This window comes from Aedes aegypti, chromosome 1, assembly GCF_002204515.2.
Source record: "Aedes aegypti strain LVP_AGWG chromosome 1, AaegL5.0 Primary Assembly, whole genome shotgun sequence".
In the NCBI taxonomy this organism is placed as follows: domain Eukaryota; kingdom Metazoa; phylum Arthropoda; class Insecta; order Diptera; family Culicidae; genus Aedes; species Aedes aegypti.
In genome coordinates this window covers 258,385,673-258,412,064 of record NC_035107.1, presented here as the reverse complement: position 1 = coordinate 258,412,064, position 26,392 = coordinate 258,385,673, and the positions used below count along the sequence as shown (strand labels likewise).

General features: G+C 39.1%; 1 protein-coding gene across 5 annotated transcripts in view; it reads right to left on the bottom strand.

Moving 5' to 3' along the window:
• LOC5567281 (putative uncharacterized protein DDB_G0277255) overlaps positions 1 to 26,392 on the bottom strand; it is a 470,679-nt gene that overhangs the window by 165,743 nt on the left and 278,544 nt on the right. For all 5 annotated transcript variants that reach the window (XM_021837646.1, XM_021837645.1, XM_021837643.1 and 2 more), the window contains exon 4: positions 24,142 to 24,240. In XM_021837646.1, coding sequence (XP_021693338.1) covers positions 24,142 to 24,240 — 99 coding nt within the window. The remainder of the gene's footprint in view (positions 1 to 24,141; positions 24,241 to 26,392) is intronic.

Here is a 26,392-nt window from a genome sequence, read left to right as displayed (position 1 = left end):
TTTTTGCACCAAATGTAGGCATACGATTACAAGCTAGTCCAATTACAGATAAATTACCACTTTGGTTCTTCTGGACCACCGAAATATCCCAGGAATGGCCACCGGAAATACCCATATTGGGGGACATTTCAGTTTTCGAACCAAAACAAGATATGCAACGACTCAATCCACATGATTTTAAATCCCTGTGACTCTGCTAGTTCAGTTATGCATAAATGATCGATTTGGTTCTTCTGGACCATCGAAATATCCACGAAATGACCACCGGAGATACCCGTATTGTGGAACATTTCAGTTTTTGTACCAAATCTAGGCATGCGATGGCTCAATCTTCATGATTTTGAATCTCTGTGACTCTTCTAGTTCAATTTTGAGTGAACGACCACTCTGGCTAATTGTGAAATAAAACTGAAGTTCATAGAAACAGAAGTCATTTTTCATTTATTTAGTTAACATCTGCACAGATAACACTGAATCAACAATTTCACGCCACAATACTCGGTTCGTGGCCGCATCTCTCCATCCTCGGTTCTGCCCCACGCTCGCCAAATCGATACGCACTTGATCCGCCCACCTAGCTCGCTGCGCTCCACGCCTTCTTGTACCAACCGGATCCGAAGCGAATACCATCTCTGCAGGGTTGCTGTCCGGCATTCTTGCAACATGCCCTGCCCATCGTATCCTTCCAGCTTTGGCCACCTTCTGGATACTGGGTTCGCCGTAGAGTTGGACGAACTCGTGGTTCATCCTTCGCCGCCACACACCGTTCTCCTGCACACCGCCGAAGATCGTCCTAAGCACCCGACGTTCGAAGACTCCAAGTGCTTGCAGGTCCTCCTCGAGCATCGTCCACGTTTCATGCCCGTAGAGGACTATCGGCCTTATGAGCGTTTTGTACATGGTACATTTGGTGCGGGCGTGAATCTTTTTTGAGCGCAGCTTCTTCTGGAGACCATAGTAGGCCCGACTTCCACTGATGATGCGCCTCCGTATTTCACGGCTAACGTTATTGTCAGCCGTCAGCAAGGATCCAAGGTAGACGAACTCGTCGACCACCTCGAACGTATCCCCGTCTATCGTAACACTGCTACCTAGGCGAGCCGTGTCGCGCTCGGCCCCACCAGCTAGCATGTACTTTGTCTTGGCCGCATTCACCACCAGTCCAACTTTTGCTGCCTCGCGTTTCAGGTGGGTGTACAGGTCTGCATCCTTTTCAAATGTTCGGCCGACGATGTCCATATCATCCGCGAAGCAAACAAATTGACTGGATCTCGTAAAAATCGTACCCCGGTTGTTAAGCCCGGCTCTCCGCATAACACCTTCTAGCGCAATATTGAACAACAGGCACGAAATTCCATCACCTTATCGTAGTCCCCGGTGGGATCCAAACGAACTGGAGTGTTCGCCTTAAACCTTCACACAATTTTGCACACCTTCCATCGTCGCTCTTATCAGTCTCGTGAGCTTCCCGGGAAAGCTGTTCTCGTCCATGATTTTCCATAGCTCTACGCGGTCGATCCTGTCGTATGCCGCCTTGAAATCGATGAAAAGGTGATGCGTTGGGACCTGGTATTCACGACATTTTTGGAGGATTTGCCGTACAGTAAAGATCTGGTCCGTTGTCGATCGGCCGTCAACGAAGCCGGCTTGATAACTTCCCACGAACTCGTTTACTACGGGTGACAGACGACGGAAGATGATCTGGGATAATACTTTGTAGGCCGCATTTAAAATGGTGATCGCTCGAAAGTTCTCACAATCTAACTTGTCGCCTTTCTTGTAGATGGGGCAGCTCCGGTAGCTGTTCTGTTTCCCAGATTGTGTCTATCAGCCGGTGCAGACAAATGGCCAGCCTTTCCGGACCCATCTTTATGAGTTCAGCTCCGATACCATCCTTACCAGCAGTTTTATTGTTCTTGAGCTGGTGAATGGCATCCTTAACCTCCCTCAAAGTGGGGGCTGGTTTGTTTCCATCTTCCGCAGTACTGACGAAGGCATTTCCTCCGTTGTCCCGTCCTTCATTGCCTGTGCTCTCAGCGCCATTCAGGTGTTCGTCGAAGTGTTGCTTCCACCTTTCGATCACCTCACGCTCGTCCGTCAGAATGCTCCCATCCTTATCCCTGCACATCTCGGCTCGCGGCACGAAGCCGTTGCGGGATGCGTTGAGCTTCTGATAGAACCTACGCGTTTCCTGAGACCGGCACAGCTGTTCCATCTCCTCGCACTCCGTCTCCTCCAGGCGGCGTTTTTTTCTCCTGAAAGAGGCGGGTCTGCTGTTGCCGTTTCCGTTTATAGCGTTCCACGTTCTGCCGGGTCCCTTGCTGCAGCATGACCGCCCGCGCTGCATTCTTCTCCTTCAAAACCTCCTGGCACTCCTCGTCGAACCAATCGTTCCGTCGACTCCGTCCCACGTACCCGACGTTGCTCTCAGCTGCATCGTTGATGGCTGCTTTTACTGTTCTCCAGCAGTCCTCAAGAGGGGCATCGTCCAGCTCACCCTCTTCCGGTAATGCAGCCTCGAGTTGCTGCGCGTATGCCGCTGCGACATCCGGTTGCTTGAGCCGCTCTAGGTCATACCGGGGCGGCCGTCGGTACCGTACGTTGTTAACAACGGAGAGTTTTGGGCGCAGTTTGACCATCACCAGATAGTGGTCAGAGTCGATGTTAGCGCCACGATAGGTCGTGACGTCGATAATGTCGGAGAAATGCCGAACATCAATCAGAACGTGGTCGATTTGCGATTCTGTCTGCTATGGTGATCTCCAGGTGTACCGGTACGGAAGACTGTGCTGGAAGTAGGTGCTACGAATGGCCATATTCTTGGAGGCGGCAAAATCTACCAGTCGTAGGCAGTTTTCGTTCGTCAGCCGGTGGGCGCTGAACTTTCCAATCGTCGGTCTGAATTCCTGGCCAACCTGAGCGTTTAGATCTCCTATGATGATTTTGACGTCGTGGCTTGGGCAACTGTCGTACTCGCGTTCAAGCTGCGCGTAAAAAGCGTCTTTATCATCATCAGTGCTTCCGGAGTGAGGGCTGTGCACGTTTATTATGCTGAAGTTGAAGAACCGGCCTTTGATTCTCAACTTGCACATTCTCTCATTGATCGGCCACCACGCGCCTCTGCATTATCACCCATCACTATAAAAGCTGTTCCCAGCTCATGTGTATTGCCGCAGCTCTGGTAAATGGTATGGTTACCTCTAAACGTTCGCACCATTGATCCCTTCCAACACACTTCCTGCAACGCTACGATGCCGAATCCACGGTCCTTCAGCACGTCGGCGAGTATGCGTGTGCTCCCGATGAAGTTGAGAGATTTAAAGTTCCACGTACCGAGCTTCCAATCGCTAGTCCCTTCACGTCGCTGTGGTCTTCGCCGATTGTCCCGGTTCGTATTCTCTCGTTGATTATTCGTTGCTTGATTTTTTTACGGCTGGCTTGCAGGGCCTGACACCAATCCCCTAGATTTCCGGAGGACCATTCCCCCTAAATGTTCGGAGGACCATAGTGCGCAGTTTAGCTTAGAGTCCTTCTCTGGCACTCGGACGATGATCAGCCGCCCCTGACATGGGGAACAGACGCTGTTGTGAGCCGCTCCTTACATGGAGTACAGACGCTCAAGGTTTGCAGAAGCAAAAGCAAAAGCAAACCCCCCCTTCCCTGTCAGCATACGACCAAAGTTCCCACCGGGGGTTGGTTACCCGATCTTCCCTAAGGTTACTCGTACCCCGGCCAGTACCGCGAGGAGGTAGGGATAGGAGTTGCTGGGCAAGAGGCTAAGGACCGCACAAAGGGGTCTATTTTATTCCTTCAGGTACGCGAGGTACCAATGGTACGCCATGCTCAGCCATTTACCAACCAGATGTCAATAAAGACGAATTGAGAAGTGAATTGTGAAAAATATTGGAATCGTTCTGGTGGGCTTCGATCCCTCAACTCCCAATACGCTAGACTTGGCGGGTTAACCAACTACTCCACAGAATGGGTAACGATTCTGCAGCTCCGTCGGCCAACCTGAAACCTAAGGACCTGAGTGGACATTAACTTCTTATTGTGTGAGAAAAGTCACCAATAATTAAACTAGAAAAATAACAGGTATTCAAAATCATGAAGCTTACTCTGTCGCATGCCTAGTTTTGGTACAAAAACTGAAATGTCCCACAAAACGGGTATCTCCGGTGGCCATTTCTGGGTTATTTCGGAGGTAAAAATGGGCCAGAGAAGTCATTCATCTAAAATTGAACTAGAAGAGTCACAGGTATTAAAAATCATGAAGATTGAGCCGTCGCATGCCTATTTTTGGTACAAAAATTGAAATTTCCCCCTTGCATGAAGTGTGATGGTCGACGGATGATTACGAGGTGATAGATGAATTTGCATTCCTCGGATGATTGGTAACGTCGGTATTAAGAAAATCGCTCAAATTCGTAGGTGGTACAGGCCTAGACCATTGTATGAGGGTTGCCTCCTTCCCGTCCGTTACCTATGCAAGAATTTTGGGACTAATCCCTGACTCTAAGATAAGATTGACGAATCCTCAAACAGTCGAGAGCTGTCCTGGCCACATTTTTGTGGATATTAGGGAAATGGAAGTGATTAATGATTGAACGTCTCTAAGAAACTATGCAGCGAACTCTACACACACAGGTGTAACAAGATATTGAGAAGTGTTAATGAGAAGGGTGAGGCCATAGGATTCGTTCGGTAGACGTTCTGGCGAACATGTGGATAATAGTGACTGAAGACAGGAACGAACAACCCAAATTTTCCTCGGAACTCTTATGCAATTCATCGTTCGTCAAAGCGCACTACCCAGCAAAACGCGCAAATCAAAACAAACAAAAAAACACTATTTCATTTTGACGAGACGAAACACGAATCCGCTTGCTTGGGCTTTCCACAGGAACACTGCCCAGCAAAACGTGAGAACCGAAAAAAAACTAACTTCCATTCCGATTCCGCGAAACACGAATCCCCTAACTTGGGCTTTACAAAGCGCACTGCTTAACAAAAAGCGAAAAACCGCAAAGAAAACACTCTTTCATTCCGACGATCCGAAACCCAAATCCGCTTGCTTGGTCTTTACAAAGCGCACTGGCCAACAACAGCGAAGCACGAAGCCGCTTGCTTGGGTTTTACAAAGCGTACACTGCCCAGAAGAAAACGAAAAACAGAAAAACCCCTCTTTCATTTCGACGATTTGAAACAACGTAACGTCGGATAGCAAATGAAGTAGAGAAATTCAAATACGTGTCATCGTCGGAAGTCGTGCTTAAGGGAGCAGGATCCGTCATTGATTTCGGAGTTTTTAAACGCAGTTTATTTGTTCAAAACCAATTAAGTTCACAGGAAAATGTGTTCACTGTATTCTATTCTCAAACCAAAATACAGTGAACACATTTCCATCGAATAATTTTTAGTTTTGTACAGAAAAACTGCTTTTGAAGTTTCGATGATGACGATGATTACGATGACGGAGCGTTGAACGTTAATAGACGCATTTGCTCATGATCTGTTCAAGTTCATTTTATTAGCCATTGAACGTTTGAGCATGAGCCAAATTCAGTTGTGGTTCATGACAGGCTTTGCAAAAATTACAAAAATATGGGAACACGTGCCCAATTCAATGCTATGACAAACGGTGACAGCTCAACCAAGACTGCCCCGGTGTCATTCATTCGACAACATTGACGACACAAAAACCAGTGCTACCAGTATCCATTGCACGATAGAAATCTGGCTTTCTAAAAAATCAGGTTTATATTAAAATTCGGCTTTATTTTAAGAGAAAATTGACTCTTCATTACTCGATATTCAAGGGACCATCGACTTATAGAATATAACGACGCAAAAAATCCCAAAATCGATGGAACAAATTCCTGTATTTCCGATACATATGTTGTCACTTCTATAAAAGAGCAATATTATTTTGTTAATAGTACTCTATAAACTGATTCTATGACACTACCCCGAACGCCACTACCCCGAATGCCACTACCCCGAACGCCATTACCCCGAAAGCCATTACCCCGAATGGGTCATTACCCCGAACGCCACTACCCCGAATGGGTCACTACCCCGAACGCCATTACCCCGAATGGATAACATTTTGAGACATATTCTAGTTAAGGAGTATTTCACGAGTATTTCACGAGTTTGGCTCAAAAATGTATTTTTCAAATATTAGAAGATAAAAAAGCAGCTAGTTGTTCAGCAAATAATTTTTACACACTAAATTTTGTCCTCTAATTTTGGGAAGATTCACACAGCCACATTGCAATGCTCTGAAGAACAGCCTATTTCGAAAAGAAGGGTGAATTTATTATGAAAAGAATAGCTATAATATGTACAAAATTAGGATTTAGTAAAGTCTCTTATTGGACGTCGGTAGCCACTTCCGTTACTCATTTTTATAGGTGTCGGCATGTTAGAAAAATCGGCGGCCTCTGATTGACGCTACAGTAAGAACTTTTGTTGATTTGTGGGTAATTTGAATTTCTGTGAGATAACCACAAAAAAAATTTTTTTTTTTTGATTCAAGATAATGAAGAAATGATGATGGCAGAAAAGTGGTGAGTAAATCCATAAGAGACCTGTCTGTTTAAATACAAGGAGATAAAAGAAAGGGAAAATTTCCGATTAGAATTATAGCAGGGATCACTTTAGTGAATGCCTTCAAGGTATATTCCTTTATAAAAAGCTGTTCTATATGGAAATATTAGTGACTAGCTTATCCAACAAAAACGTGAAAGAACAGCCTATTTAAAAAAGAAGGGCAAATTTCTGGTGAAATGTTTGCAGCTATGACGTGAATGATCACTGTAACAACGTGATGCTATGACACAACCTATATTCATGAGAAAGAAAAATATTTGTTCAAAAACAAAATTGAAATATGACCACCACCAACAAGTCCAAATACTGGTGATTACGCATCTGTTAAGCAACACCATATTGATGGTTATGGATTCGAATTCCTTTCAGTCAATAAAAGGCTTATTTTATTAACCCGTAGGCTACGGGGCTGACAACCAAAATTCAAAATGCTCGTATTTGAGCATTACTCCATATTTTTCAGTGAAATTTTGAGGATTGCTTCACTAATAGTTGTAGTTTCATGAATGAGGGGAAAGTATAGATTCAGAGTATTGTGGGCAAAGTTATTCCAGAACATCTCTGGGTCAGGTAGGGTAAAAATCACATAAACTACCTTTTAGAACTCATTTATCATTTGGAAACGAAATGTTTTCATACAAAAAGTGAATAGACCCGTTATTTGTAATAAGCTACGATGCAGCAGGATATTAAGAAAAAATAAAATTAACCTAGAACAATGCTAAGGCCTCCAAAACATTCTGAAGTTTTGACCATAATCTACACAGGTTCATAAATTATTTTAAGCGAGTGATGTCCTCGTTTAGTGGTTTACAGCACTCATTTAGCCTTAACAGACGTGTTCACAAATTTTGACAAGATATTGGATATTGGAAGTTATCCAAATCAACTTGGAATTCAGGTCATTTTGATCTATCAAATCTACTACAGTTTATACTCACCCAATTCCCGTGAAACTTTCTCGTTCCTATCCATAAAGCTTCATATGACTCGGAAAGTGTACTGCTATGAATATTGATAATCTGAAGACCTTCAGAACATACTGAAGTTATGGGCATCAATTTCTATATGCAGCTTGACTTATTATTCAAACAAAACGTTTTCAATATATCCATACTTGATCGCAAATCTCCGTTAGAGTTAAAAAAAAAATGTTTCAGACGTGCTCATAAATTTTGACAAGATATTGGATATTGGAAGTCATCCAAATCAACCTGGAGTTCAAGTCTTTTTGATCTATCAAATCTACTACAGTTTATACTCACCCAATTCCCGTGAAACCTTCTCGTTCCTATCCATAAAGCTTCATATGACTCGGAAAGTGTACTGCTATGAATATTGAACATCTTAAGGTAACTGAGCGATCATCTTTTCCGAAACGTTTCGTAAAAAATACGTCGACAGAAAAAATACAAATTCTTTCTTGAATATACGCTACAACAAATTGACACAGTCGTCTTGTTTCCACCACATAATTTACAGTTAATGATGTATACGAACGATACATAAAGCGTCCGTATTGCAATAATCGTTCCACCTTTCGTATGGCAAAATGTATGATTTTCGATGGTCTAATTCACAGCGTGTAGTTCATCATCATCATCATAATCATCACCATCATCATCTACATAATTGATTTGATTCCTGTAAACGCATCTTACGCGCAGCTATTCAGCAAGACCAAGCTGAGGGTCGTGGGTTCGAATCCCACCGGTCGAGGATCTTTTCGGGTTGGAAATTTTCTCGACTTCCCAGGGCATAGAGTATCATCGTACCTGCCACACGATATTACGCATGCAAAAATGGTCATTGGCATGGTAAGCTCTCAGTTAATAACTGTGGAAGTGCTCATAAGAACACTAAGCTGAGAAGCAGGCTCTGTCCCAGTAGGGACGTAACGCCAGAAAGAAGAAGAAGAAGAAACGCATCTTAACATTCGTGGAAACTTCCAGCTAACTACGTGCTCAGTGATTTCCAAAAACTCATGCAAATAATTTACTACACTTTGCATGAGACATTGTTGAAATTAGTGGAGGTGCTCAGTACCCTTGAATGTCCATATGTCATTTCAAAAGCTTTGCAGATGTCTCTAGAGCACTGTTTCTCAACCTTGTTAACGGCGAAAAAACGGCTCGCTGTGAAGGGTTCGTTTCAGCGTGCTTTTTACTTGGTCGGCGATCCGCGGACCCCCTGTTGAGAAGTGGAACTGTTATAATAAATGTTGTTAACAAGTGAAACAATACCTGAAAACTTTAACGGAGATTTGTGATCAAATATGGATATATTATAAACATTTTGTTCGAATAATAAGTTAAGCTGTATATAGAAATCAATATCCACAACTTCAGTATGTTCTGAAGACCTTAAAATGTTCAATATTCATAGCAGTACACTTTCCGAGTCATATGAAGCTTTATGGATAGGAACGAGAAGGTTTCACGGGAATTGGGTGAGTATAAACTGTAGTAGATTTGATAGATCAAAAAGATTTGAACTCCAGGTTGATTTGGATGACTTACAATATCCAATATCTTGTCAAAATTTGTGAACACGTCTGAAACAATTTTTTTAACTCTAACGGAGATTTGCGATCAAGTATGGATATATTGAAAACATTTTGTTTGAATAATAAGTCCAGCTGCATATAGAAATTGATGCCCATAACTTCAGTATGTTCTGAAGGTCTTCAGATTATCAATATTCATAGCAGTACACTTTCCGAGTCATATGAAGCTTTATGGATAGGAACGAGAAAGTTTCACGGGAATTGGGTGAGTATAAACTGTAGTAGATTTGATAGATAAAAAAGACTTGAACTCCAGGTTGATTTGGATGACTTCCAATATCCAATATCTTGTCAAAATTTGTGAACACTTCTGAAACAATTTATTTTAAATCTAACGGAGATTCGCGATCAAGTATGGATGTATTGAAACCATTTGGTTTAAATAATAAGTCAAGCTGCATATAGAAATTGATGCTCATAACTACAGTATGTTCTGAAGACCTTCAGATTATCAATATTCATTGCAGTACACTTTCCGAGTCATATGAAGCTTTATGGATAGGAACGAGAAGGTTTCACGGGAATTGGGTGAGTATAAACTGTAGTAGATTTGATAGATCAAAAGGACTTGAACTCCAGGTTGATTTGGATGACTTACAATATCCAATATTTTGTCAAAATTTGTGAACACGTCTGTTAAGGCTAAATGAGTGCTGTAAACCACTAAACGAGGACATCACTCGCTTAAAATAATTTATGAACCTGTGTAGATTATGATCAAAACTTCAGAATGATTTGGAGGCCTTAGCATTATTGTAGGTTAATTTTATTTTTTCTTAATATCCTGCTGCATCGTAACTTATTACAAATAACGGGCCTATTCACTTTTTGTATGAAAACATTTCGTTTCCAAATGATAAATGAGTTCTAAAAGGTAGTTTATGTGATTTTTACCCTACCTGACCCAGAGATGTTCTGGAATAACTTTGTCCACAATACTCTGAATCTATACTTTCCCCTCACTTATGAAACTACAACTATTAGTGAAGCAATCCTCAAAATTTCACTGAAAAATATGGAGTAATGCTCAAATACGAGCAATTTGAATTTTGGTTGTCAGCCCCGTAGCCAACGGGTTAAAGCTCATTCACAAATTTCGTAACGCTGAAGGAAGCAAAACAGTTTGTGGGTGGTTGTCCTCAAAATGTTACAGCTCATTCACAATATGTAGAATTTCCATACAAAAAAAAAGTACGAGGGGGTGGGTAGGTGTTAAAAATGGCAATTGTTGGCGAAATGAAATTTGTGAATGAACCCCTGAATTGCGAAGGTGCCCACTGAGCTGATAAACAGGCACTGTCTCAGAAAGAATGAGAAGAATATACAGTTAACTCTCCCTTACTCGATATTCCGTATCTCTATATCGAGTTAGAGAACCATAGTAAAAGTTGATTTTCATGGCTAACTCGATGGTCCCTTGGATCGCAGTTGCATTGGTTGACTGTAGTTGCCATCAAGATATATCGAAAGAATAGCTGACATATAAAAGAAGGGATAATATATGATGAACATTTTACCGACAAATTTTACGTGCCATTAATTACCAGCCTTCATTAGAGACGCGTTTTTGCACGCAAAACAAGATATTGTACTGTATCTCATACTATTCGGGGTAATGGCTCATTCGGGGTAGTGGCGTTCGGGGTAATGACCCATTCGGGGTAGTGGCGTTCGGGGTAGTGGCGTTCGGGGTAATGGCGTTCGGGGTAATGGGATGGAGCCCTATAAACTATTATTCGAAATGTTTTTTATGGCTTCATCCCATTACCCCGAACGCCATTACCCCGAATGCCACTACCCCGAACGCCACTACCCCGAATAGGTCACTACCCCGAAAGCCATTACCCCGAATGGGTCATTACCCCGAACGCCACTACCCCGAATGAGCCATTACCCCGAATAGTTCAGAATTTAGCATAGTATTTTTTTGTGGGCAATAAAATTGGACTGAGCATGGTTTGTATGTATGCATCTGTAATATAAGCTGGCAGGCAATGGTGCGGAAATCGGACCTAAAATTTTTGTTGGTTGTTTTTTCGAAATATTCTGTTGGTGGATATTACCCCACTTTTATTTTTATCAGAGATTTTACTTTCTTTTGGCCGATCTATCAATTCTTTTGTCGTACTTACTGTCATTATTATTATTATCTTTATTAACGAGACGTCCAACCTGAGATTAATTCATCTCGGTGCTTATTGGCATCATAGACTTGCAGCTATTTCATCAGATATATTCCCTTCTTTCTAAAATAGGCTGTTCTTTTGAGTTATTGTTACAAAAGTTAGCCACTGATATTTTCTAATACGGTTAATTTTAATGAAAAGCAGACTTTTTTTATTAGTTGTACTGTTGTAAGGATCATTTTTAAAAGATTATACAGCACTTCTTTCGCCAGTAATACTTAAGGGACAATAATTACGATCAAACTATTTAATTTCGTTTGAACATAGAGTTCTTTTTGTTATATGTAAGTTCAGATCTCTTATAAAGCTGCACAACAACTGTAATCGAAATTCAGCTAAAAAAAATTTCTTTTCGAAATGTAGCTAAAGAATTAATTTTTTTTTCGAAATTCAGCTGACGAGTTTTGTTTACCAAAGCGTTTTTTGTCGTAACGGTGATGGAATTTTGTGATCATATTTTGGTGTCGATGCAGGCACAATCTACCCAGCCTTTTATACTACAGCCAAGAAATTTTGGTCAAACTGGTCATCCAAATGGTCCAGATGGCGACCATTAATTGTCGTCACTGCAAATAAACTATGAGTGAGGAAATAATACCTTATTAAAATAGTGTTTTTAGGAATTTCATAGTTTTTAATTTCATTAGAAATTTCCCCTTCTTTTTAATATAGGCTGTTCTTAAAAAAAAAAACACATATTCAAATCATACTGTCATAATTTGATACGCAAATTTTGGAACATACGCTGAAGACTCGACAAATGAAAAGTATTGTGCAAGCGGATCAAATCACCTAAAGGATAATCAATTTGGTCCCATCTTTGTTACAATTGTTAGACACAGCAATGGGTTGTTCAAGAACCTCCTGGATCTTGGACTTTACATCGGAGCCTAGTAGTGGTAAACGCACAACTAGTCAGCCAGATCAAGCTGAGGGTCGTGGGTTCGAATCCAACCGCACGAGGAACTTTTCGGTTTGGATGTTTTTTTGATTTCCCGGGGCGTGGAGATCTTCGTACCTGTTACACGAAAAATGATCAATAGATAAAATATCAGTTAATATTTGTGGAAATGCTAATGGAAAAACTACGAAGCAGGCTCTATTCCAGCTAGAAGAAGTTATATTTCCACTGTAACAAAACCTGCTACTCAGCCTGATATTCTCACGAGCACTTCCACACTTCTACAGTTATTAACTTAGAGTTAGATTAGTCAATTGATCATTTTCATATAAGTATGTTGAGTGGCAAGCACAAATATACTCTATGCTCTAGATCGTCGGATTTTAACCTGTCACCTTCAGGATGATCTTACTGTGCGTTAACGGCTAAGCCTATTTAGGCTTCATATTACGGTTGTTAAGAAAATTTTCCAGTTTGCGGTAGCCGCAGAGTTCTACCGCAGCTGTCAAAGTTCTACCGCAGGCTTCGAAATCATTCCATCATTGAAGCAAAAATTCAATCATAGTATGCTTGAAAGAGAAAACGCTATGAAAAATAGCAACAGACAACAATCATCAAGACGGTATCCAAGGTATCATTGAAGCCTACTGATGATTTACCTGTGCAAATCAGTGATGTGACAGCTGCGGTAGCTTTTCGTTGAACCGTAAAACGGAAAGTTTTCCTTAAAATTGCAATACGAATATTATCCTATCGATCAAAATTCCACATCACAATACTCCACAATTATCCATTTCAAAATATTATACCTTCGGGGTAATGGCGTTCGGGGTAGTGACCCATTCGGGGTAGTGGCGTTCGGGGTAGTGTCATAGAGTCGTTTTTTATAAATGCTAAAAAATATTACAATATCTTACTGACAATATTTTTGTTTTATTTAGATGTTTTTCAAATTTTATTACAACTTGAAAATATTTATTCACCTCAAAACAAGAATAAGTCCCTGTTTCCCCGCATAAGACGGGTTTTAAAATATATATTGAGTTATGTGGGTGAGTCGACAACCAGGAAGGAGCGTCCAACATCGCTCTGGTCCTCGCAAGTGCCTACCTCACGCTTCCACGGGTCTAACGATGACAAAGACCGCCAGCTAAGGGTTGCGTACTTAGCTGGTAGTGCAACCTGGGCACTGTTGTCCTTCTGACGGGGTGCGTCCCGAGCGTTTGTTCACCAGGAGGTGCGGCTCAAACAGCGTCTGTTCTGGTATCCAGCGGCTGAGTATGAAATGCTCACATCCTTCGTAACCTTAGACGGATTGAAGCAGGGCGATGCACTTTCAAACCTATTGTTCAACATAGCGTTAGAAGGAGCAATAAGGAGAGCTTGCGTGCATAGGAATGGCACTATTATCACACGTTCGTATATGCTCCTTGGTTTTGCGGACGATATCGACATAATCGGGATTGATCGCCGAGCCGTGAAAGAGGCATACGTGCCTTTTAAAAGGGAGACAACGCGAATTGGGCTCATTATCAATACCACGAAGACAAAGTACATGGTCGCAGGTAGACATCGTGGGCCCATAGGTGATGTTGGTAGTGAGGTGGTAATAGGTGGTGATATTTTTGAAATAGTTGAAGAATTTGTGTACCTCTAGTGACTTGCGATAATGATGTTACCCGCGAGGTTAAAAGGCGTATTGCAGCTGCGAGTCGGGCTTTTTACGGACTTCGTAACCAGCTAAAGTCCCGTAGCTTACAGACGAAGACCAAACTCGCGTTGTACAAGACTCTAATTCTTCCGGTAGAGAGTGATTTACCATTCCCGTGACATTGACTTGTGGATATATCGAGTTATAGAAATATCGACTTATGGAAAGCATGATGCATGGAAATATGAGGGGACCACAAAATTCCATCAAGTTATAGAATATTGAGTTGTGAAGAGTTGGCTGTATAGTGCTTTTAATTATTACTTTTGATTTATTTTAGCATTGTAGGAGCACATGTGGTAAACTTAACGTCGAATATAAATAGATTTAAAACAAAAATATTTCTTGAGAAATTTCAAAAACTTTTGATAAAAACTTCGATTTATGAACTAGCAACACGGTCAGGCTAGCAACAAAGTGCCCTGTTGCAGTCCAGTACAACGATGTTAAAGTAGGCTATTGCCAAAAAGATCAATAGGAAGTGGTCTTTTTTGACAGGAAATTGGTTTCGTTTTTGTACTTTGACCTGACACGTCTTGTCTTAGACTTAATTATGCAAATCCAGCATGCTTGTTTGTAACGAGTATAATTTTGAATCATGATATCAATGATATCGAAATATTTCCGTTCACTGCTTATGTTCTAAGCACACCGCAAACTGTGTTCTGTTCAAGATGCACCTACAGACTCCACAAGACCATGCGATGTGGTAAACTATAGCCCCGTACACGGTGTACTATATTTAAGAAGGTGATATATTCCGAAAACTGACAGCTACTTGACGACGTCATTCCTATCCACCTCGAACAAATTTTCAAAAAAATTGATCTAGTGGTCCGGATGGTATATGGTACGATAGGAGTGACGTCACATGATTTCAACCAAACTTGATGTTTACATCAGTGAAGAGCCTGCCTTGTTATTTTTTTATGCCGTGGCCCCGTATTAAGTGTACCATGGAAACGCAGATAAGACCTGTAACCCAGTAAACACAAACTCGTAAAAAATAGCGCATATGAGTACAAATGTGGAGGCGATATACGTACCTTTTGCATGCGGTGGTAGGTCATTTGGCATAAAGTCGTTTGGCATAAAGCCGTTTGGCATAAGGTCGTTTGGCATAATGGTAATTTGGCATAAAGTCGTTTGGCATAATGGTAATTTGGCATAAAGTCGTTTGGCATAATAGTCGTTTGGCATAATGAGTCTGAAACCAAGAATTTCTCAATTGTTTGGAGTCAATTGATACAAAATGACACTTTATACAACAATCATTCGCTCTTGAATAAATTTAAGCATATTAGGAAAGTTATTGCCAATAGTATTTTAATAGTAATAGTAATAGTTTTTATCCAGAAATTACCCTTCTTTCAAATATTAATTCTTCTTTTGAGTTGCGCTATTGGAACAAATTTTTGCACTGAAGATTTGTATATATTTATTACGAAATTACCCCTCTCTTAATTGATCTATTTTTTCTAAATAAATACATCCCAACAGAAAAATTTGGGAAAAATGATTTGTTATGGCAAGCAATTTGCTCCTGCAGTATGAAAATACTACATAATTCACGACGGGTTCAATCAACAGCGAAAATTACAGAACTGAATGCATAAAAAAATTGCTTCTGCCCATATACTGAAAGCATACCATGCCTCCATTGCTTTTCCCAGACTTAGCATCGGCTCACTATGCTTTAGCTACTTTGGAGATGCTCAAGAAGGAAAAAGTCGAATTTGTAGAAAAATGATCGAATCCATCAAATTGCTCAGAACTACGCCCCATTGAAACATATTGGGCAATAATCAAACGACATCTTAAAAAGGATGGAAGAGAAGCAAGCTCCATCGATTTTTTCAAGAAAATGTGGTCACAACGAACAGCAGCACCACGAAAAGTTCCGAAAAATATTGTGCAGAACCTTATGGGAGGTATAATGAGAAAAGTAAGAGCATTCTCCAGCAATGCTCAATAAATGTTCAAATTTATGTGAATTTGGTCGAAATTACGTTGATTTCAATGTATTTTAGGTAAACTCATGATTTGTTCGAATATAAACAGTTTACTGTAAAAAACACGTGTCCACTTTCTTAAATGAACAGGCCTTATGATGTAACCATAATTATAGGTATGAAAACTGTGGATTAAAATTTCAATAAATTTCTCCTTCTTTTATGCATAGGCTGTTCTTTGGCGCTATTTTTTTTAAATATTTTTTGTTTCCAACTGACAAAAGGGCGGCAATCGATAACATTGATCTGCTCAAATTATCAGCGAAAAGAGAAATCGATTACTACAGTTACTTCGATGGGTTGTGCAACTTTTCCCCGAATGTCAGTTCTCCGAATGTCATTTCCCCGAACGCCAGTTCCCCGAACATCCCGTTTCCCCGAACATCCCGTTTCCCCGACTAGCCCACTTCCTCAAAATTTTTTTTGCTCTCATAATTGTCGTAACTTTGTACATTTCAGGGTGGTGAACGAACTTATCATCTAATATGCACCCTTCTTTATTTGATTGGCGGTTCTTTCGAGTTTTACCGTTCTCAGCATTTTTGCCAACACGTGTATAGTCAAGAATGACAGAATACTTCCTTCTTTTGACTGTTTATCGTTCTTTCTCGTCAACACTTTTCGGGGAAACCAGTCATTCGGGGAAAAGTATAGCACAATCACTTCAATGATACTGAACGCACTTTTTTATGTCTTTACTTTTATTATGCCACAATGATTTTTGGCGTCCATTTTTCTATTGGTTTAATTAGAAATTTTGCCTTCTTTTAAAAATAGTCTGTTCTTTATATTTATACTGTTTTAAATTTTATTATTTAGTAAAGCTAAATGTTAACCTTTTTTATATTTTGCTGTTATATCAATTCTTGCCAGATGTGTTGTTAGAATGATAATTACTTTTGAAACTGCCAACTGCCATACACTTTTTTAGGGCAAACGCGTGATCTCCTTCCGAGATATGCTGAAAAGAAATATTATTTCAATCACAAATTTTCCTTCCGCTCGATAATAGACGGTGTTTTTGATGTACACTTCCAAAATTAGAATTTAATTTAAACCGTTGCAAAGGTTTATCACAAATATTTTTTTAAAGATGTTGTTCATTTGTGCTATGCTGTGAAAAGATTTTGTTTGTGTTAGAGCCATAAACATTTTAAACGAAAAACAATCTGCTCTCGTATATAGGCTATTTTTGCATTGAGTCGCATTGAAAGATTTTTGGATTAGAGCTTTTGATATTTTGCAAAATAAATTCCATTCTTTTATCAAGTAATTTTCATCGAATGCTACGTCCAAACTGGGACAGAGTTTGATCTGCAGTGAAATATTCCATGAGCGTTCCCTTGATGAATAACTGCGAACTTGTTTTGCCAATTTACTGTTTTCAAATATGTATATCGCAACAAGCTCAAAGATACTCTGTGCTCTGAGATGTAGAGACCCGTCATGAGTTTTATTTAGTTATGCTCTCTAATTAAGGGTATGCGATATGGATTTTTTCCATGTCGATACGAAACGAAACGATACGCGGAATATCTTGCGCTGATAATGACGAAACGAAACGAAATTTAAAAATGTTTCGTGTAACTCGATACGAAATCAAATATCTCACGGAATTTATCGAAACGAAACGAATTTTTTGAATTTGTTTCGCGGAATACACGTTTAAGTTTGGAAATTTGACAATAGGCATAAAAACGTCTTTTTAAATCTTCTTCCATATGGTAACCTTACCGTTGCTCAGCGGAATCCTTACATGTTTTGGTAAAACTCTTCTCTGTTTGTTTGAAATCTTCTTAATAACTTTATAAGGTTCCATTTCAACATATCTGACACTCACACAAGGCAATGAGTGGGTTTAATTTAAATGTAACAACTAAGAAGTGGGTCGAAAAGCAGTTACAAACATTTAAAACAATCTCAAAAATATTGAGAGGAGTCCAAAATTAATTTGATTTTTAGAAACGCCTTACAATTTTTTTAATCATGTGGATGTGATGTTATGCTAATATATACCATAAAACATGGAATAATGATATTCATATTTTTTTTTGCTGTACTTTATGCTTTGTGGCTTCAGTGAATGTGATTGGGGACACAAGTCGATAAGTGATCATGAAAACACTAAACTGAGAAGCAGACTCTGTCCCAGTTGGAACACAACGCAAGAAAGAAGAAGAAAAATAAGTAGAACAGAGGAATCACTGGAATAATTGCTTTAGTATTTGCTGGAGTATTGAATTAAATTATATTTTAAAAAATCAATCAACACATAGGGTACCGGTACCAATGGTTGTAATGTACCAGTAGATTAAACTATGGAATAAAACGGGTTTATGGACAAAAGGTCGAAAGACAAAACGTCGAAAGGACAAAAGGTCGAAAGACAAAAGGTCGAAAGGACAAAAGGTCGAAAATGATTTGCTTGGTGAGAATATTTTCCTTCTTTGAAAATAGATTTTCGACATTTTGTCCCTTATTTTTTGTTCTTCGACCTTTTGTCCTTTCGACCTTTTGTCTTTCGACCTTCTGTCCTTTCGACCTTTTGTCTTCCGACCTTTTGTCATACATTCAATAAAACGTACATTTTTCGATAAAAACGACATGAGTTATTTTTGGTGTATAGATCGCCTCTAGTTTAGTCGATTTGCCAATTTCAGCTTATTATTTTATCAAAAAGTCATAAAAATAATTAGGTTTACTCAAAAAATTTGCTCCCTTGCACCAATAGTCGCCGTCGTGTTCCAGTAGTGGATCAACGGATGGAAGCAATTTTTAAAATGGATGTATAAAAATGAAGAAAAGTCTCAGAGATGATCTTTATGCTTCATTCGAACGATATTAGTTGCTGTTCCGAGGGAAAATGTTAAACCTATGCTAAAATTTACCATTTTGTTTAAAATTCCTTGTATCATTGCCGAACGTCTACTACTGGAGCACTAGCGCAACTACTGGAACACGTGTACCAATAGTGGCTCAAGCGATTTTATGTTAAAACATTAGTTTTATCACTCCTTTCATATTTTTCCCATATAGTAGATTTTTCCCATATAGTTGAAATCTTTCTGTTGACGCCAAAAGATATCTGGTAAGGCTTAACGTTATTTTGTTATGATTTTTTATAGCTTAGGTAGTCCACTAATGGCACCGGTACCCTACCTAAGAAATCAATCAAGATAAATTTAAAAGAACTGCAAAAGTAATAAACTCCATGAGATATTGCGACAGCAACTTAACCAGGATTGCCTGTTGGAGTTAATTTAGAAGTTCCTAATAAATTTTCTGGAAAAGCCTTGCATAAACTGTGAATTAATTCTTGGAGGGATCAAATCCGGATGAATGCAAACTTTTAGAGTAAACCTTGTAGAAAATACTGAAGGTATTTCTATTATTTTGTAGAGCAAATACAGGAGAAATGATCCTATTCCAAAATCTGTGAAAGAATTTCTGAACGATTTCTGGAAGAATTAAGGATTGTTGGTATTACCTCATTTTCAGATTCTTTGTTTAAAACTGATTACAAAATCACATTTTCACTGAATTTTGAGCCTCGAGAGTATTTTAATAAATATTTGAAAATTTCGAAAAAAAAAGTTGAACCTGGACTACATAGCATAGAGGAACCGCAAATAAGATTGACAAGTTCACCTATGTCCGTTCAGACAATCCGTCTTTCAATGAGCTAAATTTAATGTTTGGCTTATTTTTTTTCTCGAATTCTAGATGTGCAAAAATCGATAAAAAATTGTTGTTCTTTTCTATTGTGAAATAGCCTAGGTACCCCACCAAACTTGAATCTAAATCCGGAACCAATTTTGATGGTGCTTGCATTGCATGAATCAAATTTATAACTGATTTGTGATTTTTACTAAAACAAATCATCAAAATCGATCGAAAGATGGCGAAACTAGAAAATTTTGAAACTTGATGTCGGTATTGAAAAGGTTAAGACACCTTTGCCTTGCGGCATTTGGCTTCCAATACTTGTAATGATATATTATCAATATTAGTATTTTTTTTTATTGGGGGTTGTGAGGAAATTACGTCACGTTATAAGAGGAGAGTGGAGTTGGTGGTGTGGTGCAGCGTGAAAAAACCTAGATTAATTTTTCGATATGAAATAATGTATGCATCTTCCTTTTTAAGGTGAAAATAAATCAAAGGCACACCTCAGAATTTCAAGAGCACAAATCTAACGAACCCGACAGCGGTCCAAGCTAGATCGATTGGCCATCGAGTAACCAATCGATAGAGTTTTCAGCTTGAATGGACGTCTGGTTCTTTAGATTTGTGCTCTTGAAGTTTTGAGGTGTGGCTTTGGATCACCCAAATCAACGCGATTTTTTACGGCGCCAGCGACAAACAATCACTGCAATTTCGCTGCTACAGTCATCCCACAGTTATGGATAGCACACAGATATGGATCAAAGTTGGCTTAAACGGAGAATATCTCATCAAATAGAGTTGCAATTACGCAGAACACATTCTATCTACGTGAACCATAAATCTGTACAGCATTGCAATCAATCGTAACAGCTTCTAGCATATTTAATTCGTCCGTATGAAATAAAATGTTATCCCTATTCATAAAATCATTGATTCATAACTCTAGGGCATTGAAACCCGTACCACAGTTATGAATCGACGATAAGACGATTCCGAAAGAAACGCCGAAACCTGTACAATCACTAACACACCATTCGTTTACTCCACAGATAAATTGCTTTTATAGTGTTCTGATCCATAATATGAGTCGATTTGATCCATAATAAGGACCCTCCTGTTTCACTGTGGGATGGACAACGTTTGAAATTTCTATCGAAATCGACAACTTTTTCGTAAATAACCGTGATTTTTTATGTGTGTTCTCGAAAACAACTAGGTATATTCGGCATTGCCAGGCGGGTAATATTGTTTTGTACAAGATCACCATGATTTGTAATCATATTTTATTCTAAAAAATGATGCTTAGCTGATCCATAACTGTGGGGTGACAGTACATGTAGAGTTTTATGACATAACAACGAAATCGCGGAGAGCCTCAAGGTGAAGCGGCGTGTAAGTCAAAGAATCATTAGAATCATCATTGATGTAATAGTCGTAGTGTCACCTTTCCATGTATATTTTCAAAACAAACAAAAATATAACATTTGTGTTAGGCATATTTTTATGTAAACACATGGGAAATTTAGTAGATTGACGAGTATTGGAAATCAAAATCAACTCTTCAATCGTACATATCAAAAGAAAACATTACAATTTAATGAAGGGCAACGAAATTTCTCTGTTTTAATTGGATTCATCGCATATTTTTGTTATGCATCGGTACGGTTTTTTGTTTGCAAGGGATGACGGTGTTTGCGGAACATTTGCTGCATATCATAAAAACTTATCATTTTGCAAATAGATATCCATCACAAGATCACTGATTTAATAAAATTTTAATGATTTTTGTCATCAATTCACATTAAATGCTATGATTTTATAGATAGCAACTCTGACATCACTGCGCTCAACGATCGCGATGATTGTGCACACACGATAGACGCGTCTCGACGCATCCCGACGCATCGCACTGTGGAGCTTTTCAATTCTTTTGAGTGGTCCAAATTGATAAACTCTTGGTATGATTTTATGCTTCGTAGAGATGGTTTTTGTAATTTGAGAGAATCGAAAAACAAACAACGTATGAATTTCAAATTTCTATGCTTTGCCCAACCTATCCGCACTGAAAATTAATACAACAGAAAAAAAGTTGGATATTTTAGACTTTAAACACAGGCATGTCTCAGTGTGCGGTGGCGGCGTCGATTCGCAGCAAGTGAAAACCACCGCCATAATAGTTTTGAGTGTTGCGGCTGATAAAACTTTATAAATATTTGATTCCCGTTTGAAATGTGTTCCTTTGAGGGAAGTCATTGAAAGATTTGTTTAGTGGAAGTGTAGTGAACGCAATATGAAATCCAAAACACAAATGTTTGCTGCAGAATTGGAAAAGGTAAGCACCTTCTATTTACAAGTGTAATTGTGTGAGCTAATGAAATGCGGCATAAAATCGGAGATTTTTTTGTAAAATATAAATCTCATGTATATTGTCGCAAAATTGATAATGCTGTACCTGAAAGTGTTGATTAAATATTGAAATACCACCTGGAGCATTTTTCTTCGCATAAATTATCCATTAAATCAGGTGATAAGCAGTTATATGTCATCGATGTTGCAAATACCAATACTATCATAACAATATGTTAATGATTTTGGAAGAAGCCATTTCGTGACGTCATAGCGGGAAAGCAAGAGAGAGAACTAATGCGCGCATCAATAATCTGTACCACCTGAGCAAATCCAGAACATCAAAGACTCACGCTCCGCAGCTTTTCTTGACATTTGTGTACAAACAATTTTTGCGATATATTAACGGATTTGCTCAAAAGGACACGCGATGTTCCCCGGGTGAAACCGTGGTTTTGCTCTCTTTATTATTATGGAAGAATGAAGATAACATTGTGGTAGTTCATCAAACGCAGCTGTTCCTTTTCTGGGCTGTTCGCCGCGAGGAATTTAGGGCAAATAGGCGTTTTTGGAAACTTTACAACGGCAGTGCAGTTTATCATATCCTGCGGACCAGTCAATACTACAGTCATCCCACAGTCATAGATAGCACACAGATATGGATCAAAGTTGGATTAAACGGAGAATATCTCATCAAATAGAGTAGGAATTACGCAGAACCCATTTTACCTACGCGAACCATAAATCTATACAGCATCGCAATCAACAATAACATGCTTAAACACATTTGTTCCATTCGTAGGAAATAAAATGTCATACATATGCCTAGAAGCGTTGATTCATATTTGTGGGGCATCGAAACCCGTATCACAGTTATGAATCTAAGATAAGATGATTCCTAAAGAAACTTTCACTAGTACATCATTCGTTTGCCTCGCACATAATTTGCTGTTATAGTGTTCTGATCCATGATATGAGTCGATTTGATCCATAATACGGACCCATTTTGGACTGTAGCTGCTAGGAGTAGAAGCGAACGCTTTGCTTTTTTTTGTTCGAAATTAAACTCGAATTTCGCGAAATTCCGTTTTATTCCGTTTGTTTTCAATTTTCCGTGGAAATTATTTTAACAATTTGGCGAATCGAAACGAAATAGCAAAATACAAATTTCGCCTGTGCGAGTTCCGTGGAATTCCGCGGAATTTCGTTTCGAAGCGTATTTGACGGAATCATTCGGTATTTCGCATACCCTTATCTCTAATGTCACAACAATTTTTGAAATTCTTAGCTTGGAAGATCTCTGAACGAACACCACGCTTGTTTAGGACCTACCAATTTTTTTCGCTATTTATTTTAAGTCAATTATTATGCCAAACGGCCATTATGCCAAATGACCATTATGCCAAATGACCATTATGCCAAACGGCCATTATGTCAAACGACCATTATGCCAAACGACTTTATGCCAAACGGCTTTATGCTAAACGACCTTATGCCAAACGACTTTATGCCAAACGGGGTACAATCTTTGCATGCAGCCTAATGGCGCATGTACGTATAGGAAGTAGGGTGTAGAGCTACTTGGGCACTTGCATGATTCACATTGGCATGGGGGGTTTTTCTCGGCCGAATTGTCTGAAACTTTGCAATAAAAAACATTTCAATACAACCCACATTGTGGCTAAGTATGAGCTCAGTTCCTTTCAGAAAACCCCACTGCCGAAGTGAATCAAACGTGCCAAGAATAGGATCAGACTCCCTAAGTATTTAATATAAAGTAAATGTTTTCGGATCAATTGTTAAAAACATTACCATGAACAATTTTGCCGAAGAAAGTTTTTTTTTGCTAGGATGCTTCTATTACAGGATAGGATTTAATTCACCCGAGACAATTTGCCGAAGTCATCAAAACCTCTATCATGCATAGAAGTTTTGGCCAACCAAAGTAGGTTTCTGCCCAATAGTGCGGTGGTTACGGAGATTGAACGACACAGACAAGCTAATTGGAATGTCATGCAGTAGCACAAGTTGGTGTGATGTGGGCATGTTGGAAAATCTACCGAAATTGGTCCCACCGGAGACACACTACTAGGGAAGGCTGGGGGTCAATCAAGATTGAAAAGATTCGCTCGACTTACCTCCCGGACAGCTCGACGGATGCATTGAAGGTCATGGCGCAAAGGGCCACCATGATATCTGCCATTGCTAATGATACTACGAAATAATTGGTTATTACTCTGAAATGGAAAAGAAGTAGGAAAGTTATTACATTTCTGTGGAAATATCTAAACGGTTGAGAGCAGGTTCTGGTTGATAGATTAAGTTTTGCGGTGAAATTCCAATGCTCTGTATTCTATCAACCCAGCTGTCACATCAGAACATCGAATTTCATTTATCGTCCCTTCAAAATGAACCTACATAATATAATCCACCAGAAGCGTTTTGCCAATCAAATTATCCCCAAGATTCCATCTTGGAATACTAAGCAGCAAATCAAGCGTCATCGAATCGAACGGAAATGGAGTTGGAAATGTTACGCTTCCGTGCATCTTTCCACTCAGCAACAGGTTGTTACCAAGCCCTAGATGTGAGTATTCGATACCGGATGTCGGGTGAGCATCGTATGTTATAGTGTCACCCACCTACATCAACATCGTCATCGATGCCGTACAAGTGTGCCAGCAGCTACAAATTGAATTTGAAGAAAATTATATATGGGTAACTGAATTGCTGTGCAGCGAACTCGATTTATGGAACCCAAAAGAGCGCGCTTGGCGCTGTCATTGTACTGCAGAGAGAAGTGGATTTAGACGTGAACGATAAATGCCTTCTTAGTGTTCTTTTGAGCACTTTTACAGCTGTTAATTGAGAACTTCTTTTACCAATTGATCATTTTTATATTCGTTCAACAGTTTTTTTTCTTTTTCATGTATTTCTTCTGCTTTATTTTACTTTTAATTCTATTTGTTTGTTTTGTTTCTCTCCCTTCTTATAGTTATGCCACTTTTGGGAAATATCCTGTTAATTATCTGACTATTCTGAGGGCACGGTGTGCTGGAACACACATATTATCGGACTTGCATGAACCTCCGATCTTTTTTCACTAAATGTTAGCCTTGGTAGTCAAAAAAAGCTTGCTGAATATTAAAAAATCTTTCATCGGCAAAAAATTGAAAAAAGACGATTTTTGTATTTTTACCCTTTTTCCATATATGAGTTCATAGGAGAATATTAGAGATACACTAATATGATGACTTTTAACGACCTAATGACCAATTTGACATGACATATCTTTAACATGAATGAATTCTTAGATTTAAGCATCATTTCCTACATACACTGACATAATATGACCAGCCCATGGTGGTATGCCGTATTTTATATAATGGAAATTTCACTTTTCACTTCAGAAAAGCTCATACGAACGCTTTGTATTCTTCTTTCTGAATCAAATCAGTAATATTTTACGTATGTGGTATAGTTTTCTAATCAGAATAGGAATTCCCAGAAATTGATACACATGGCAGTATAAGCTGTATTCATGTGCTTATACGCGCAAACTTCTTGAAAGCGGGTTCACTATAACATGATTAACAGTGAATGGCTTATATAGCCTTAAGGTGGTCTCAAGCTCATCGTGATACAAGTTTTGTGCAGTCACTAATCTACTCATATGCAATGCGCACATTATATTTGGGGTTTGAAGTGCCTGATTTTGAGTAAAAGGGCTGGATTACTTCGGATAAATGTGGCGACGGTAACAAATCGATTCAACGTAATCCAGCCCTTTTATTCACGACTTCGCACTTATGGAAGGCACATTTTGCGAAATAGACACAACAATTTCAATAACCAACATGGACACATAAATTTTATTATCGTAAAACGGTAACTTTGATAGTGCGGGATCCGCAACGTACACTAAACAAAATAACCAAAATTATGTTATTCAGTTAAGCAAAACGAATACGAAACTAAGGAGTATCAGTGTGACACTTCACCTCTAAGCTATTTTCGTGCCAATCAAGAGTATGTGAGGCTTTATATTCGAATATTAAAAAATGATGAGATTTTGGTACTTTCAAAACGCTCATAAACAATCTGTTTTACTATCACTATTTCCTGAAACTATAATAAGTTCGGTACGTATGCTTGATGGCCTAGCTATAGTAGAACATGAATCCGGTATCAAACCTCATAGCGAAAAACAGTTTTACAATTTGAAATCATTTTTGTAATCAAAGTCACAAATTCCCATATAACATTAAAAACCTAGAGGTATGCAACGCCTCATGTACTTTACGGGATTCAGTCGATTTATACTCATTCATGTTCCAAAAACGATTGATTTATTGGTGAATTCAATGTCGAAACATAATTATCGATAGA